The sequence below is a fragment of the Suillus subalutaceus genome (genome assembly GCF_016647625.1).
Source record: "Suillus subalutaceus strain FC151 chromosome Unknown DFJ58scaffold_28, whole genome shotgun sequence".
Taxonomy (NCBI): domain Eukaryota; kingdom Fungi; phylum Basidiomycota; class Agaricomycetes; order Boletales; family Suillaceae; genus Suillus; species Suillus subalutaceus.
Genome location: NW_024540277.1, coordinates 120474 through 132786, shown reverse-complemented (window position 1 = coordinate 132786; position 12313 = coordinate 120474). Strand labels below are relative to the sequence as shown.

General features: G+C 47.5%; 5 protein-coding genes across 5 annotated transcripts; 2 read left to right on the top strand and 3 right to left on the bottom strand.

The window, feature by feature from the left end:
* Window positions 1-210: 210 nt before the first annotated feature.
* DFJ58DRAFT_776905 (uncharacterized protein) lies at window positions 211-1777 on the bottom strand. The gene is made up of 3 exons (XM_041389527.1): window positions 1519-1777; window positions 682-1451; window positions 211-656 (listed from the first exon to the last, which is right to left on the bottom strand). Exons 1-3 carry the CDS (start codon window positions 1748-1750, stop codon window positions 531-533), a joined length of 1128 nt encoding a protein of 375 aa, XP_041246175.1. The 5' UTR covers window positions 1751-1777; the 3' UTR covers window positions 211-530.
* Window positions 1778-1942: 165 nt separating this feature from the next.
* DFJ58DRAFT_776903 (uncharacterized protein) lies at window positions 1943-3237 on the top strand. Its single transcript, XM_041389526.1, has 3 exons — window positions 1943-2110; window positions 2314-2560; window positions 2619-3237. Exons 1-3 carry the CDS (start codon window positions 1986-1988, stop codon window positions 3012-3014), a joined length of 768 nt encoding a protein of 255 aa, XP_041246174.1. The 5' UTR covers window positions 1943-1985; the 3' UTR covers window positions 3015-3237.
* A 756-nt stretch (window positions 3238-3993) lies between these two features.
* Window positions 3994-6643, top strand: DFJ58DRAFT_905352 (phosphoribosyltransferase-like protein). The gene is made up of 10 exons (XM_041394952.1): window positions 3994-4192; window positions 4555-4664; window positions 4732-4780; window positions 4834-4919; window positions 4973-5348; window positions 5409-5632; window positions 5686-5810; window positions 5866-5939; window positions 5989-6088; window positions 6135-6643. Exons 1-10 carry the CDS (start codon window positions 4174-4176, stop codon window positions 6544-6546), a joined length of 1575 nt encoding a protein of 524 aa, XP_041246173.1. The 5' UTR covers window positions 3994-4173; the 3' UTR covers window positions 6547-6643.
* Window positions 6644-6889: 246 nt separating this feature from the next.
* On the bottom strand, window positions 6890-8234 carry DFJ58DRAFT_905351 (RNA polymerase II transcription factor SIII subunit A-domain-containing protein; the record flags this gene model as incomplete). The annotated part of the gene is made up of 9 exons (XM_041394951.1): window positions 8059-8234; window positions 7983-8003; window positions 7821-7924; window positions 7747-7768; window positions 7594-7694; window positions 7447-7542; window positions 7400-7424; window positions 7220-7348; window positions 6890-7155 (listed from the first exon to the last, which is right to left on the bottom strand). The coding sequence occupies exons 1-9, from the start codon at window positions 8117-8119 to the stop codon at window positions 6890-6892; spliced, it is 825 nt and encodes a 274-aa protein (XP_041246172.1). The 5' UTR covers window positions 8120-8234.
* A 1113-nt stretch (window positions 8235-9347) lies between these two features.
* Window positions 9348-11491, bottom strand: DFJ58DRAFT_744158 (uncharacterized protein; the record flags this gene model as incomplete). Its single annotated transcript, XM_041387295.1, has 17 exons — window positions 9348-9536; window positions 9597-9644; window positions 9698-9915; window positions 9972-10029; window positions 10082-10109; window positions 10159-10218; window positions 10273-10413; window positions 10464-10479; window positions 10536-10547; window positions 10603-10627; window positions 10679-10799; window positions 10857-10882; window positions 10938-10955; window positions 11016-11124; window positions 11173-11186; window positions 11242-11323; window positions 11400-11491. The coding sequence occupies 17 exons, from the start codon at window positions 11489-11491 to the stop codon at window positions 9348-9350; spliced, it is 1257 nt and encodes a 418-aa protein (XP_041246171.1).
* Between the last annotated feature and the right edge of the window lie 822 nt (window positions 11492-12313).

Sequence of the window (12313 nt, the reverse complement as noted above, 5' to 3'; positions counted from 1 at the left end):
TTATCTTCTATGCACACCGCCCGTATATAGCCTTCCTGATACATTTTTTAGCATTCTGGGAAAGATGCTACAAAAAGGTTCAATTACCAGCGGTCTATTATACAGCAAGATTGTTCTAAATTTTGAAGCGGTGTCCGATGGCCGGATGTTACGTATCATTAAAATCTTTCTATCATATCACATGCATTATGGGCAGTCCATGGCCAGTCGTCTTGATCAACGCAGCTCCCCGTTCCATCCATGGCGGTCAGATGGTTTGTGGCAGCGCTAATTGTTAATTTTTATTCAAGCAGTACAACTGGTATACAATGTGACGATGAAACTCTTGGCAATAGCGGCATCGCGTGGGATACGTTGGGAATACTGTGAGTAAACAGGCGGTATAAATACGAGCGAAACCAAAAAAAATATAAAAGGGCAGGAAATAACATGTCAACGTGATAGACAACGGGTCACGAGTCCCAAATAGATATCGTTATCACTCCGCATGTATTGACAGCAAGCGCGCCTGCGCCTTCAGATTCCGAATACTACTTCCTTGTGGGAAATCCATCATCATACTCGACTTGATGGTCAACCGTGATTTGCACGCCCAACCCATTACGCGCACGGGGAATACCATTATCAGCGTCTTCCACAATAATTGGAAGTACCGCCTTGGTTTCCTCCCGAGGGGGTGACACTGCCTTTGTCAGCATCCCACTCCCCTCCCTCTTTACGACCGGCCACGGCGACGGTGGCATCACGCATATCACCGAGGGTGAATGTGTGGTTACCGCCTCTTGGTCTAGTCCCTGAACCAGACAGCGAGTTGGTATTGGCTCCTGATGACGATGCAGCGTGGGAAGAGATAGAGAACGTGCCACCGTTGGCAAGGTCCCCTCTAACAGAGAGGATGATGCGCATAGACATTGTTGTTGTAAGAACAGCTGCCATGCTGGTAACAATTGTTTTGATAGGGTCGGTTGGGTCCGTGGGTGTCATAATGAAGTAGAAGAAGACGTTGACGAGGTTTACGAGGAGAATGGCACCGTACAGGTTCAAGCCATCACGAAGCATGAGACGCCAGTAAGATACACGCCTGGTTTCGAGCGTTTTAATGCTGCGTAGAGCAGCGAAGACGAAGCTGGTACCGTATAGCAAGGTTGGAGCTAGCCAGTAAATTCCAACCCAGCTTGCGTTGTTCAAGGGACCAGCAATGCATCCTTGGCCATCTTCTAGATGGACAGAGCGGTAGAAGCCGCAGCAAATGGCAGTGACAACAATCTGGACAGCGTACAATCCCCACATGGTTGCGCGAACATTTTGGACGTGGTCGTAGATAGCCGATATGCGCATGACATGTACAGCGGATGCAACAGCAAGGAGAATTGCCGTACAAATTGGCTCGTAAGGCCAGAAAGCGACGCAGTCTGTGTCTTGTATGACTGTCGTACTAAAGAACATCACGCCTGTAACCGCGTTTCAGGTTAACGCCCGACGTTTCGCGATAAGACGGGCTTAGAGAGGGAAATGCACCTGTTACAACAAAATCTGCTAGGACCCAAAATTGCATAAAGTAATACATGAACTTCAGAGCTGGCCATTTTGGCAGACGTCCCAGCCTGTACGACCTGGGAGTGAGAACGAGGGCATCCCAAGCCAAGACAGTGAGTGTGCAGACGAAGAAATACTTTTGTGCAGACAGATGAGGAGGAAGATCCAATGAAGGAGGGAGAGTCGGAGTTGTTGTTGTCCCGTTCGTCGACATGGCGGATGGAGGGAAGGAAGAAAGGCAATGAGCGCTAGATCTACATGGCTCAATAGCAGCTATTTTATTCGCAAGGGAGGCAGTTCCATCAGCTACTCATTATGTCAGCAAAATCTGATCCCAAGATTCTAATGCACAGGGTCCTCCCACGGCAATTTGTATGTAAAGCGGCCGTAACGGTAACGAATCTTGCCGACGCCGACGAAGTTCCATCCGACGAGCTCGAATAATATCAATGTCTTCTTCACCATCGCTGTCGTCGACGCCCACCCTTACTAGCCCAAGTGATCAGTCGACGACGAGTCAAACTTCTACCGCGGGAGATAACCAACAGCCATCCACATCTACCACGCTATATCTGTATGTGTTGCCTGATCCCACATAACCATCATAGGCTAACACAGGCTCCATCATCCCATGCACTGCTTCCTGAACGTTTCAACTCTCAATCCAAAAACGTTTTCCTTCCCTCCATCGTGATCCTTCTTTTCAATATTCCTATTTTCATATATCTCCTTGATACGCTGCATACGGCTCCGTGTACCGATGAATTCTACAACCAGCTTCACGTTCCTCGCCACACTTTTCGTTCTCCTTCTCATTTCCGCCTCTATCATATTCCGTTCCTTCCTCGTTCGCCGTCGCTTTCGTCAGCGTGTCGAAGACGCTTTGGCACAAGGAGTCGTTCTTGACCTACAACCATCAGTATTCGGCCTTACTTCACGGTACATTGGAGAGAAACCCAGCGTCTATGAAGCCTGGGTTGAACAGGGCGCGCCACGTGAGAAATCCCAGTGGCAAGCTATCATGGTCTGTTCCGAGTTATTAAAGTTATTTGAAGGGCTTGACTGATACTTTCTCTCAACAGCCTGTCACTGCTCTTCTAACACATAGGGTCGAACCTACTGCGGAACCCCGATTACCTCATGAGTCTCCACAACAACAGCGACCCTCATTCCTTGCGCGCTTCAAGCGACATTCTCCATCTCCCGATTCGCATCCAGCTACAATCATTCGAGACCATACCTCCCCGGATGACTCTGTCTCCGTCTGTGTCCTGATCTCCATGCCTCACCCAGATTCCCCAATGCGCTTTAAGCGTTCACTGGAAGATTCGGTCAAGTCGGAAATAATTGACGGCAAAGATCCGAACCTTGGCGTAACCACAGGGAGGGCTAGTGATGAGGAAGGCGTCCCAAACGTTGTTTTTGGCGTCGCCGAACTTCCTGTGCTTGGTGGCTGGACGGAGGCAACAATGGCGTAATATTTTCAGTGAAACACTTTCCTGGTATGACAGACACGAATAGTGTGGTAATACGATACTTATATCGAACGGTATGAACTTTTTCACGTTTAACTTATCTTGATTCTGCATCATCACGATACTGTACTCTTGTCTTGTAACACTTACTACCACTTATTCACACACCGTGATACACCATTCTAGTATGCATGTGTAGTTAGGAACAACAGGAATGTCCCGATTATTCTGTGTGGTTCTGCTGAGACATTTCGACATGAGGTTAACGACATTAAGGTATCCGTACCTGTCGCGACCTCGTCTGTCGCATAACCCTGATAATCAGTACTGTGCCTTTGTAAGCAAACGTACCTTGAGGGTACCACATATGTACAGCCTGAGTCACACGGGCCACGGCATTCAATAATTCACCATATCATGATCTACTGAATGATTGTCTCCAGAACGCAGCTCTAGTCGTCAACCAGACATGCCAAGCCGTCAAGGAACTGAATACCTATCCTAACCATCAAGTTACATCGCCATCATACCAGCCAAATCTCACACTGCTTGAACCCTTCGGTTATCTGCCATAACTTGTTAGTAACAGCGTGACCCCAGGGATTAATATCTGTTGATCTTTGAATTTAGGAAGGCGGCGATCATTCTGGCGCTGATCCTGAGTTCTCTCGTCAATGGTGTTTGAATGGCTAATCTAATGGCCCCCAATGATGAAAGTCGCTCGAAGCAGCTGTGTGGAGTCTAACACTGCTTCAATGATTCGGGGCACTATTCAAACCAGTGTAATCAAGTAAAAACAGAACTTACAAGGACGACTGTTTTCGTTCTCGGAGTATGTTCCGACTATGAGAAAAACAGTGCAAATACAACAACTCACCCCGGATTTAGTAGTAGACCTTCGGCGCGCCAGAAGGGGATAACCATGGTGAGACCTGTCGTATAAAGATGGCAGGCTGGCAAGTTCGAACTTTGCAGAGGGACTCCCTAGGGGGTGGGTGTTTGAGTGATACACGATAATAGCTAGGCATATTTTCGTGTAATTGCAATTTCAACGCATCCCCTCGAGGAATACATTAGCCCAGCGGACGGTGACCGTATAAAGGCTAGTGGCACTACTGCAGCTGCAGAAGTTGAGGTTGAAGGAAGATAATTTCCTTCCTTCATGAATTGGAGTCTTGGACGTATCCAGATAATCCAAGGATGCTGACTACGCAGAAAATAGAAAATGCTGAGAGACCTTGCAGATAAGCTGTAGACTAGACCACCCAGTGGGTGTGTTCGACACTCAGGCAAGTGCTTGAGCCTAGACCTTGTGCCATTGTCGAATTGACTCGGACTAACCAACTTGAGTTGCACGTGCACCGGGCCGTCGCGTCTCAGATCCTTCCCCACCTTTTTTACACTTCTCTCACAACGTCGCTCTAAACTGCAATTTCTAGGCTCGCTGCCTTCCTACCCTGTCCTCCACCGCGTCCGCGAGTCAGTTCGTTTCTTAATCGCACTGAATCTCGGTGCTAGACCCTCTGACAGGTCTCCTGTTTAGTGTGTGGTATTCTAGGGTTACTGCTCCATAATGCATCGGCGGATGCAGCACCAGAGATTTCTGAAGGTCTTTCCTTGCTGCAGCACAGAGGACAGGATGCATGTGGCATCGTAACCTGTGGACCCAAGGGCCGATTCTTTCAATGCAAAGCCAACGGCATGGTCCGGGATGTCTTAGGATGAGAAGGCCATCGCAAAATTAATTGGAGGTATGGGTGTTGGCCATGGTAAGCCCTTGCAGTAATGTGATTCTGCCAGCGATTATCATACCACACTGTAGTTCGTTACCCAACTGCTGGTAGCTCGGACCACGCCGAAGCACAGCCGTTTTACGTTAATTCACCGTATGGTATTGTATTCGCCCACGTGAGTCTGTCTTTGAGACCTTTCCCTTCGAGTCGACTGAAGGTGATGCTTAGAATGGGAACCTCATAGACAGTCCTTCGCTCTTGCAATATATGGATGCCACCGCACACAGACATATAAACACTTCATCTGATTCGGAACTTTTACTCAACCTTTTCGCGGACAATCTCCAGAAGACAGGCAAATTCCGTATCAATGAAGATGACATTTTCACTGCCATAGGAGGTCTGATGAGGCAGTGCAAAGGCGCATATGCGTGTGTCGCAATGCTTGCTGGCTTCGGTATCATTGCATTCAGAGATCCGAATGGCATAAGACCAGTTGGCATGGCTTCCAGAAGGACCAATACTGGAAGAGACTACCTCTTTGCAAGCGAGAGCATTGTCGCTGATGCTTTGGGCTTTAGTGAATGGGAGGATGTGAAGCCTGGTCAGTCATTTGTTCCCACCATCAGCTACAGCTATTGATGGGTCGCATTGGCGGTACCAGGCGAAGCAGTGATCATCACTCGCTCAGGGGTTTCCAAGAAACAAGTTGCAGCTCATGCGACCTTTGCACCAGATATTTTTGAATTTGTCTACTTCGCTCGCCCTGATTCTGTGCTTGACGGCATCAGCGTTTACCGCAGTCGAATGGCTATGGGCGATGCGCTTGCTGTTGAAGTTGAGAGGGTTTTGAAGGAGCGTGGCATCACAGTGGATGTCGTCATCCCAGTTAGTGGTTTTCCGTTGTTCTACGATTGTTTGGTCTAAGATATTTTATGCAGGTTCCTGATACGTCTCGTGTTGCAGCTTTGAACCTTGCTCAGAAACTCAACTTACCTTACCGAGAGGCCTTAATCAAGAATCGCTATGTTGGCAGGACATTCATTATGCCAGGTCAACAGATGAGGTAATATGTATGGGTTACCATAGACATGAATGAGTGATGCCAAGACTTCTCACAGACGGAAGAATGTCAGGAGGAAATTGAACGCCATGGCCTTGGAGTTCTCTGGGAAGAATGTTCTCCTTGTTGATGGTAAGATTTAGAACAGCTGAATCCTAACATCTCGTAATATATGCTCTAGATTCCATCGTTCGCGGCACCACCTCAGAAGAGATTATCCAGATGGCAAAGGATGTCGGCGCAAAAAAGGTCATCATCGCGAGCTGCGCCCCGCCTATACGGTAACTCCTACCAATAGACTTTGCCAGGTGGCTGACGAAACCTTAGGCACTCGAATGTCTATGGCATCGATATGCCATCAAGGACAGAGCTCGTTGCATATGGACGCAACACTGAAGAGATAGCCGAGGCCATTGGGGCAGATCTTGTCGTGTTTCAGACTCTTCCCGACCTCATCGCATCTGTGCGACAGTTCAACCCATCTATTTCGACATTTGATTGTTCCGTATTCACAGGAGAGTACGTTACCGGTGGTGTCAATGAGGACTATTTGCACCGATTGGAGTCGCTTCGTGGAGACAACGTCAAAAACAAGGTGGCAGTGAACTTGCGGGAAGGCCAAAGTGAGGGCGATAGGGTCAACGGATTCCACACTCGAGTGAACCTGGTGGCATCCGGCGGTCCGATCAACGGCGCGGACGATACAGTCGGCTTGCACAATACTTGGAATATTAGTTGATAGTTACCCTGGTTTCTTTTTCTTCAGTAAACACCGAGTAGAGTACAATATATTCCCTGTCTCATAGATAGATAAATAAATAGATTGTGTTGCCTAGTGAGGACTCGAAGAGAGCGTTTCCGCGTAGGGAACGAGGTTGAAGGGATGTGCGTGTAACAGATGGTAATGTCAACAGTATTATCATGAACGGGAATAGAGTGGATAGCAATTGCACTAGACATACACTACTGAAACAATCGTACAATCAAGTATAATAAGTAGGTGATCTAACAAACACAATGCAAGTGTTAAATAAAATCATTGAGTAGAACGTATACAGTGGAGTGAATAGCCCAATTGAAGGTTATCGGGTCTGTCCTGGACGTTGGGAAAGGGTGCGATGCTTTGGCATGAACAGAGAAGCCATAGGGTCCTTCTTGTTTACTGGGGGCTTAAACGGCCGCTGTTCCCCTGTGGATGGTGGCTTCACTGTCGGTAAAGGTTTCGATGGGCGAGCAGGAGAAGAGGCAACCGGTTTCGGAGGAGACGCGGGGGCTGAAATCGATGGCGTAGGAGGTCGGCCAGACGACTGAGGCGGGGCGGGTAGGGTAGACGGTCGCTTGTAGGTGACTGTCTTGACGGTGACCATGCTCTTAGGTTGGCTCGTAAGGTCGTGGTGCTGCGGGCTTTAGACTAGGTGAACTATGCAGTGTGCGCTGTCGCTTAGGAGGAAGGAGACGAGCGTTGTACATGGAGCTACGGAATTTGGTGGCTTCATTCTTAGTCTTCTGAAAGAGTGTCTTGGGTTGACTCGGTGCTCCCCCTTGATACAAAGTAATTAACCACTGAAAGGAATTCAAAAGATGCGACGTACACCCTCGAGCACGTTTCGGGGGAGGCTAGACGATCGGTAATCTTAACCTCACGTTCCTTCTTCCGTTCTTCCGCTTCCATGCGTTGACTGCGGAGCCGAGAGCCTGCTAGTTCAAGCCGTTCGGCCTCTGCCTCTCGTAATAACTGTCACGACCTTTTGTCAAGAAGTATCCAAAATTTCAACAAAAAGCTTACGAAAAATTGGTCGCGCCACGATTCGGGAGCCTCAGAGCCTTCTTGCAAATACTGTTCGGCTAAGAGGGGAAATGATTTCCAACATAATCGTTGCCATATTTCTTTGGTAACGTCAGAGAGCAGTGGAGAGATCGTTGAATCTATTGAACTTACCAGAGGTATCATTCTCAAGATACTGCAAGAGGTGGATCAGGAATCAAAGCATGATAGAAGGTGATGGGACGAACGGGTGATGATTGTTCCAGACGAAGAAGGGTATCTGCAGAGCAACATTCTAGCACCGGCTTAATCACATCATACCGTATAGCATCGTCTCCCAAACTGCTTATAGCTGAACGAATAACCTGCATCAGTCTTGAACGATAATGTTTGACGTCTTCGGTACGCACAATCTGTGTATGTAGAGAGGACTGTATAAGGCGATCATTTCAGCATACAGCCACACACAGTCGATAGACAACTCACCACGCTGACAATAGGTGACCAACGTGGGCAAACGGCGAGACTGGCACTCAGAGTCGGACATCCTCGGAAGAAATATAACTTGAAAGGTAGCCTGCTGAACAGATAACCAAGGGAATACAGACAGTATGTACTTAAGTGAGTGAGTTGGTTAAGTTCAGCCTTGAACATCGCTTCATATTAAGTACTGCCTCAGGCCCACGCCCACTGTGGGTTGTGCCTTTTGGAGATTACCCGGTTTGGAAAGCTCATTGCTTAATTGTGGTACAGGGGACAGTGGACATGTCCAAGCACTATTATCGTAGTATTAATCTAGTGGAAGTCCTTGTGAACAAAGGGAGATTGAGTGTCCACATCAGCCTGGTTCTGGACCACACTCAACGCGTGACGCTGTGGTGCACGAAGCTTAAGCCGTATGTAAGATTCAGAGGCACCCGGGCCGAGCAGAAGCGAAAAACTAAGATACGATCGTAATATAATGAGCACAAGAGAGGAAGACCCTGCTTCATTGGTGCCTCATCAGACTCGCGGGTAGCTTTGAGGTTGGCCCCTTTGCTCTAACTCTGAGTCTGTTGTTTCTAATCTGCGCTGTTGACGTGGCCAATCTATGGTGATGCATTAGGCCGTGGTAACTTTTCTGAAACTCAGGCGACCGGCGAAAGCAGGAAACACACAAGATAGCCGTAGTCGGCGCTTTGAGCAAGCGCTTAGCGCTCACAGATTGCTCGGCGTTCCAACGTTCAAATCTTGACATCAATGTTTGAAACAATCCAGGCTGTCTTGCGCCAAATTCAGGCCAACAAGAATGGTAGTATTATTCCAACCCGCTCCAGATTTCGTGACCTCCACTCGCCCTGACCATATTCTCGCAGGAGTCCTGGAGGCCCGAACCGTTCCTCGACTCAAAACCGCATGCTATCCCTGACTCCTATCTTGCAATCCTTATGATACATCTTCAGGTTAATGATGAATGCTCACCTCAACAAGAAGGGCATCGACCATGATAAATGGAATATGAATAAAGCACGACATCCCGATTCCCCCCTCCTGCTGCCTGCATGTACTATGCGTCACGGTGTACGACGTCGGACGATTCCGAAGTACCCGGCTCAAACCGACATCGTCTAGCGGATAACTGCGGATTTGAAACGTCAGGTGCATTCGATAGTTATCGTAAAGTAACTAGAAGATGAAAAAATAATTCACAGCGATTAGTGTGTATCATGATGAATCGATTTACGTGGCCTAGAAGATCACGATGTCGATGGCCCGCATCAAAGCTAGTTCTCTGTTCAGAACGTCTCGTTGTTCGAATCGGGTTTTCCTCGGTAGTGTAAGTTCAATATCACCCGGACCGGTGGAGCAAGACTTGCATAGACGCTGTCTTCAGACAGCCTGAGGGTGCGTGCGGTGTACCGCAATCCAGTAGAATTCTTTGTTGCCAAGTAAGTATTTGGAATGGTGTACACGAGGTCCACACTCTGTATCAAGTGAAGCCGCGTACACCATCAGGACTCGATGGACTGATGATTTTTCTATACATCTATGAAAGACTCCTTCTCTACCGTCACTAAAATCGACTTGCGTGACTAGAGCGTGTCATTAGTTCCTCATCTGCCACTGTAATAACATAATTACTAACCACGACAAGCCCCAAGGGTCGAGTGGGAGGTACGACTTCAACTTCGGGATGAACAAGCATGCTCCTCTGAAAGGATTGGAATTTCTCGTGCGACAGATCGTTCAGCCCAGTACTGGTGGCGAAGGAGCTTCTCTGGGGCTCGAAAGAATTGATGGTGTCTGTGTCAGATTGTGTATAGTACCCCGAGTTCAGAAGTGCGATGTACGAATTGACGTAGACTTGAAACGGATCCACTAGGGTCAGCACGATCCTCGGAGAATGCAATGTTTCATACGTTTAGCCACTAAAAATTGAACGCTGAGGAAGATGAAGTTGTTTGGCATCACTGCGCACTGTAGGTGACCCTCAGAATCGAAATGGACATTACAACGATTGGAGCCTCACCAAAATGATAGATGCCAATGCACATATACTGGATGAAATATAAGTTGAGGTATGGGATGAACCGCAAGGATCGTTACCTCGTTAAGCAACCACTATCGATGGTGTAACTGATGAGCCTTGCGATCAAGCAATCTGTCCTAAAATAATCTTGTAGCATATCAGATCCCCAGAGTGAACGGACTACTACTCACTGAGAGAACCCAGTGCGGGAGCTAGCGAGGAGATACCATAGCGAAGTCGTAAGGACTATATCGACGAAACAAGCTGCGCCCAAAGCCATGTATACGGTCCACCGGTCCAAAAACAATCCCATCGCCGGATTGTGGTTATAGCTATTCACTCTCAGCACATCGCCGTGTCAAGGAGAACTCTGTTTACTCACACTGCCCAAACCAGGGCTGATTGAGTTAAAATGATGAGCCAATGGCAAGAGTAAGTACCGTTGAACACTCACTTATGGCAACACCTGAAGGATTTTTCAAAAATCGAGCGGGGAGCATTCCCGTACAGACTGGGCTTACCTGAAGCTAGGACGATGACTATGCCCTAATCGACAAAATGAAATGGCTAAAATGCGACTTTCGATGGCAAACGCACCGGTATTATACGGAAAATTATTGACCGGTGCCTGCCGACTAGATTCGCCGCATCAGTCGTGTCAAGACCCAAATGCATTGGTAGGGAAGAAATACCTATCCATATGCGATGGGAATACAGCCTATAAACCAATAATGGTTTAGTAGAGAGCTGCATACACAGTGCACATCAAACTCACAGATGGATCACATAGACAATAAGAACCTGCGGGTACATGTCTGAGACGGATCGCAGAGCTTGGAAAATAACAATAACTTACGTTAAATACTATCTGAAGCTGCACGAATCCAATCAACATCATAGTAGAATTGCACGGATGCTCTAAGTAAGAACTCACTCTAAAACTCCATACTACTTCTGTGAGCGCACCAAAGTTCGCGAAATTAATCACCAAATAATAATAGACGCAATGGACGGTCAACGCCAGGTGCACGGCATCAAGTGTCCTGCACCATCTTTACGTGCCTGCTAATGCAACTCGAAGGGATACATACCAAAGCAACGAGACCTGATATAACGTCAACAACAGAACTGAAGAGAAGAGAAGACAAGCGCAGACGTACGACGAGCCTATAAAATGTCGTCCATTTGCCAACATGCGTCCGAAAGTAGATAAAAGCTTGAATGTTGGTTAGACCAAAGAGCCTGTTCCATGAGGTATCGTAAGACGACCGGAAGTGCTCAGCTTTATCTGCATATTGAGAAAATGATTTTTACTAACACTGCTGCAAGAATGGACCCAATAAAAAATGCTCCATAAATGCTCGCGGGGTCAAGGTGTGATGGCTGTGGGACCTGCGTTGAGGAGGACATTCATGAATATCGTCAGTTGAATTTAATCCGACAGCAACTTTGCGACAACTGTATATATTCCAAATGCATGAGGCGAGTAGCTCTTTGCCATCTGTAATGTGATGATCATCAGGGCTTCTGGTGCTGGCAGCTCACGATATGACTCAGAGCCTGGGTATTCGTTGGAACACGTAAGGAGCATGCGGAATGAAATAGATCGAAGACTATTATTTCATCCGGTAGGATCGCCAGCATACACACCAAGAAAAATGGCAGAGACTTGCGGAGTGCCACCTCGGAATCGTATCAGCAGAAACCTTGCTTGACATACTTAATAGGAACCATGGCACATGATACTTGTTGCTGAGACCCTGTATATGTAAATCAGCGTGGTATATGGGTACTCTGGCCTAGATAAAGAAACCCATACATACGATAGTTAAGCGGGGATAAGCCCCCCGCGAGTAGGGTTATGTCCGACATAGGGTTCACGACCCCACAGGACAATAAATATGGATTTTTTTTAAAAAAAAACCATGTTTTTCACCTTTGTCTGTATCCCAAAGAACTGGGGGCAGAGGTGTGCAGCGAGAGATTGCCACCTATATATTGAAGTCCTTTGTCAAGAGAACAAGCGTTAATATGCCTGAATTGTGCGATCAAATAAAAACAGTAATCACGCACAGATGGACTGCACCCCCACCGTCAAAGGTAATGGATAGCATCCGCAACGCTGCATAATTGCAAAATTCAAGTAAGCACCTGAGACGGCAGTGTCAGAGCGTGCGATCACACACAGATCGTGGGAAGACATACGCAGTCGCGACCCATTCAGAAGACGAG

Bases quoted from the DNA above. Each gene is read 5' to 3' on its own strand.
- DFJ58DRAFT_776905 (XM_041389527.1), bottom strand. From the start codon at position 1,750: ATGTCGACGAACGGGACAACAACAACTCCGACTCTCCCTCCTTCATTG. The intron at 1,452-1,518 runs GTGCATTTCCCT...ACGCGGTTACAG, and splicing joins AGCAGATTTTGTTGTAACAG to GCGTGATGTTCTTTAGTACG. The intron at 657-681 runs GTCACCCCCTCG...GAGGAAACCAAG, and splicing joins GGGATGCTGACAAAGGCAGT to GCGGTACTTCCAATTATTGT.
- DFJ58DRAFT_776903 (XM_041389526.1), top strand. From the start codon at position 1,986: ATGTCTTCTTCACCATCGCTGTCGTCGACGCCCACCCTTACTAGCCCA. The intron at 2,111-2,313 runs GTATGTGTTGCC...TTCTACAACCAG, and splicing joins ACATCTACCACGCTATATCT to CTTCACGTTCCTCGCCACAC. The intron at 2,561-2,618 runs GTCTGTTCCGAG...TTCTCTCAACAG, and splicing joins CCCAGTGGCAAGCTATCATG to CCTGTCACTGCTCTTCTAAC.
- DFJ58DRAFT_905352 (XM_041394952.1), top strand. The intron at 5,940-5,988 runs GTAAGATTTAGA...TATATGCTCTAG, and splicing joins GAATGTTCTCCTTGTTGATG to ATTCCATCGTTCGCGGCACC. The intron at 6,089-6,134 runs GTAACTCCTACC...ACGAAACCTTAG, and splicing joins AGCTGCGCCCCGCCTATACG to GCACTCGAATGTCTATGGCA.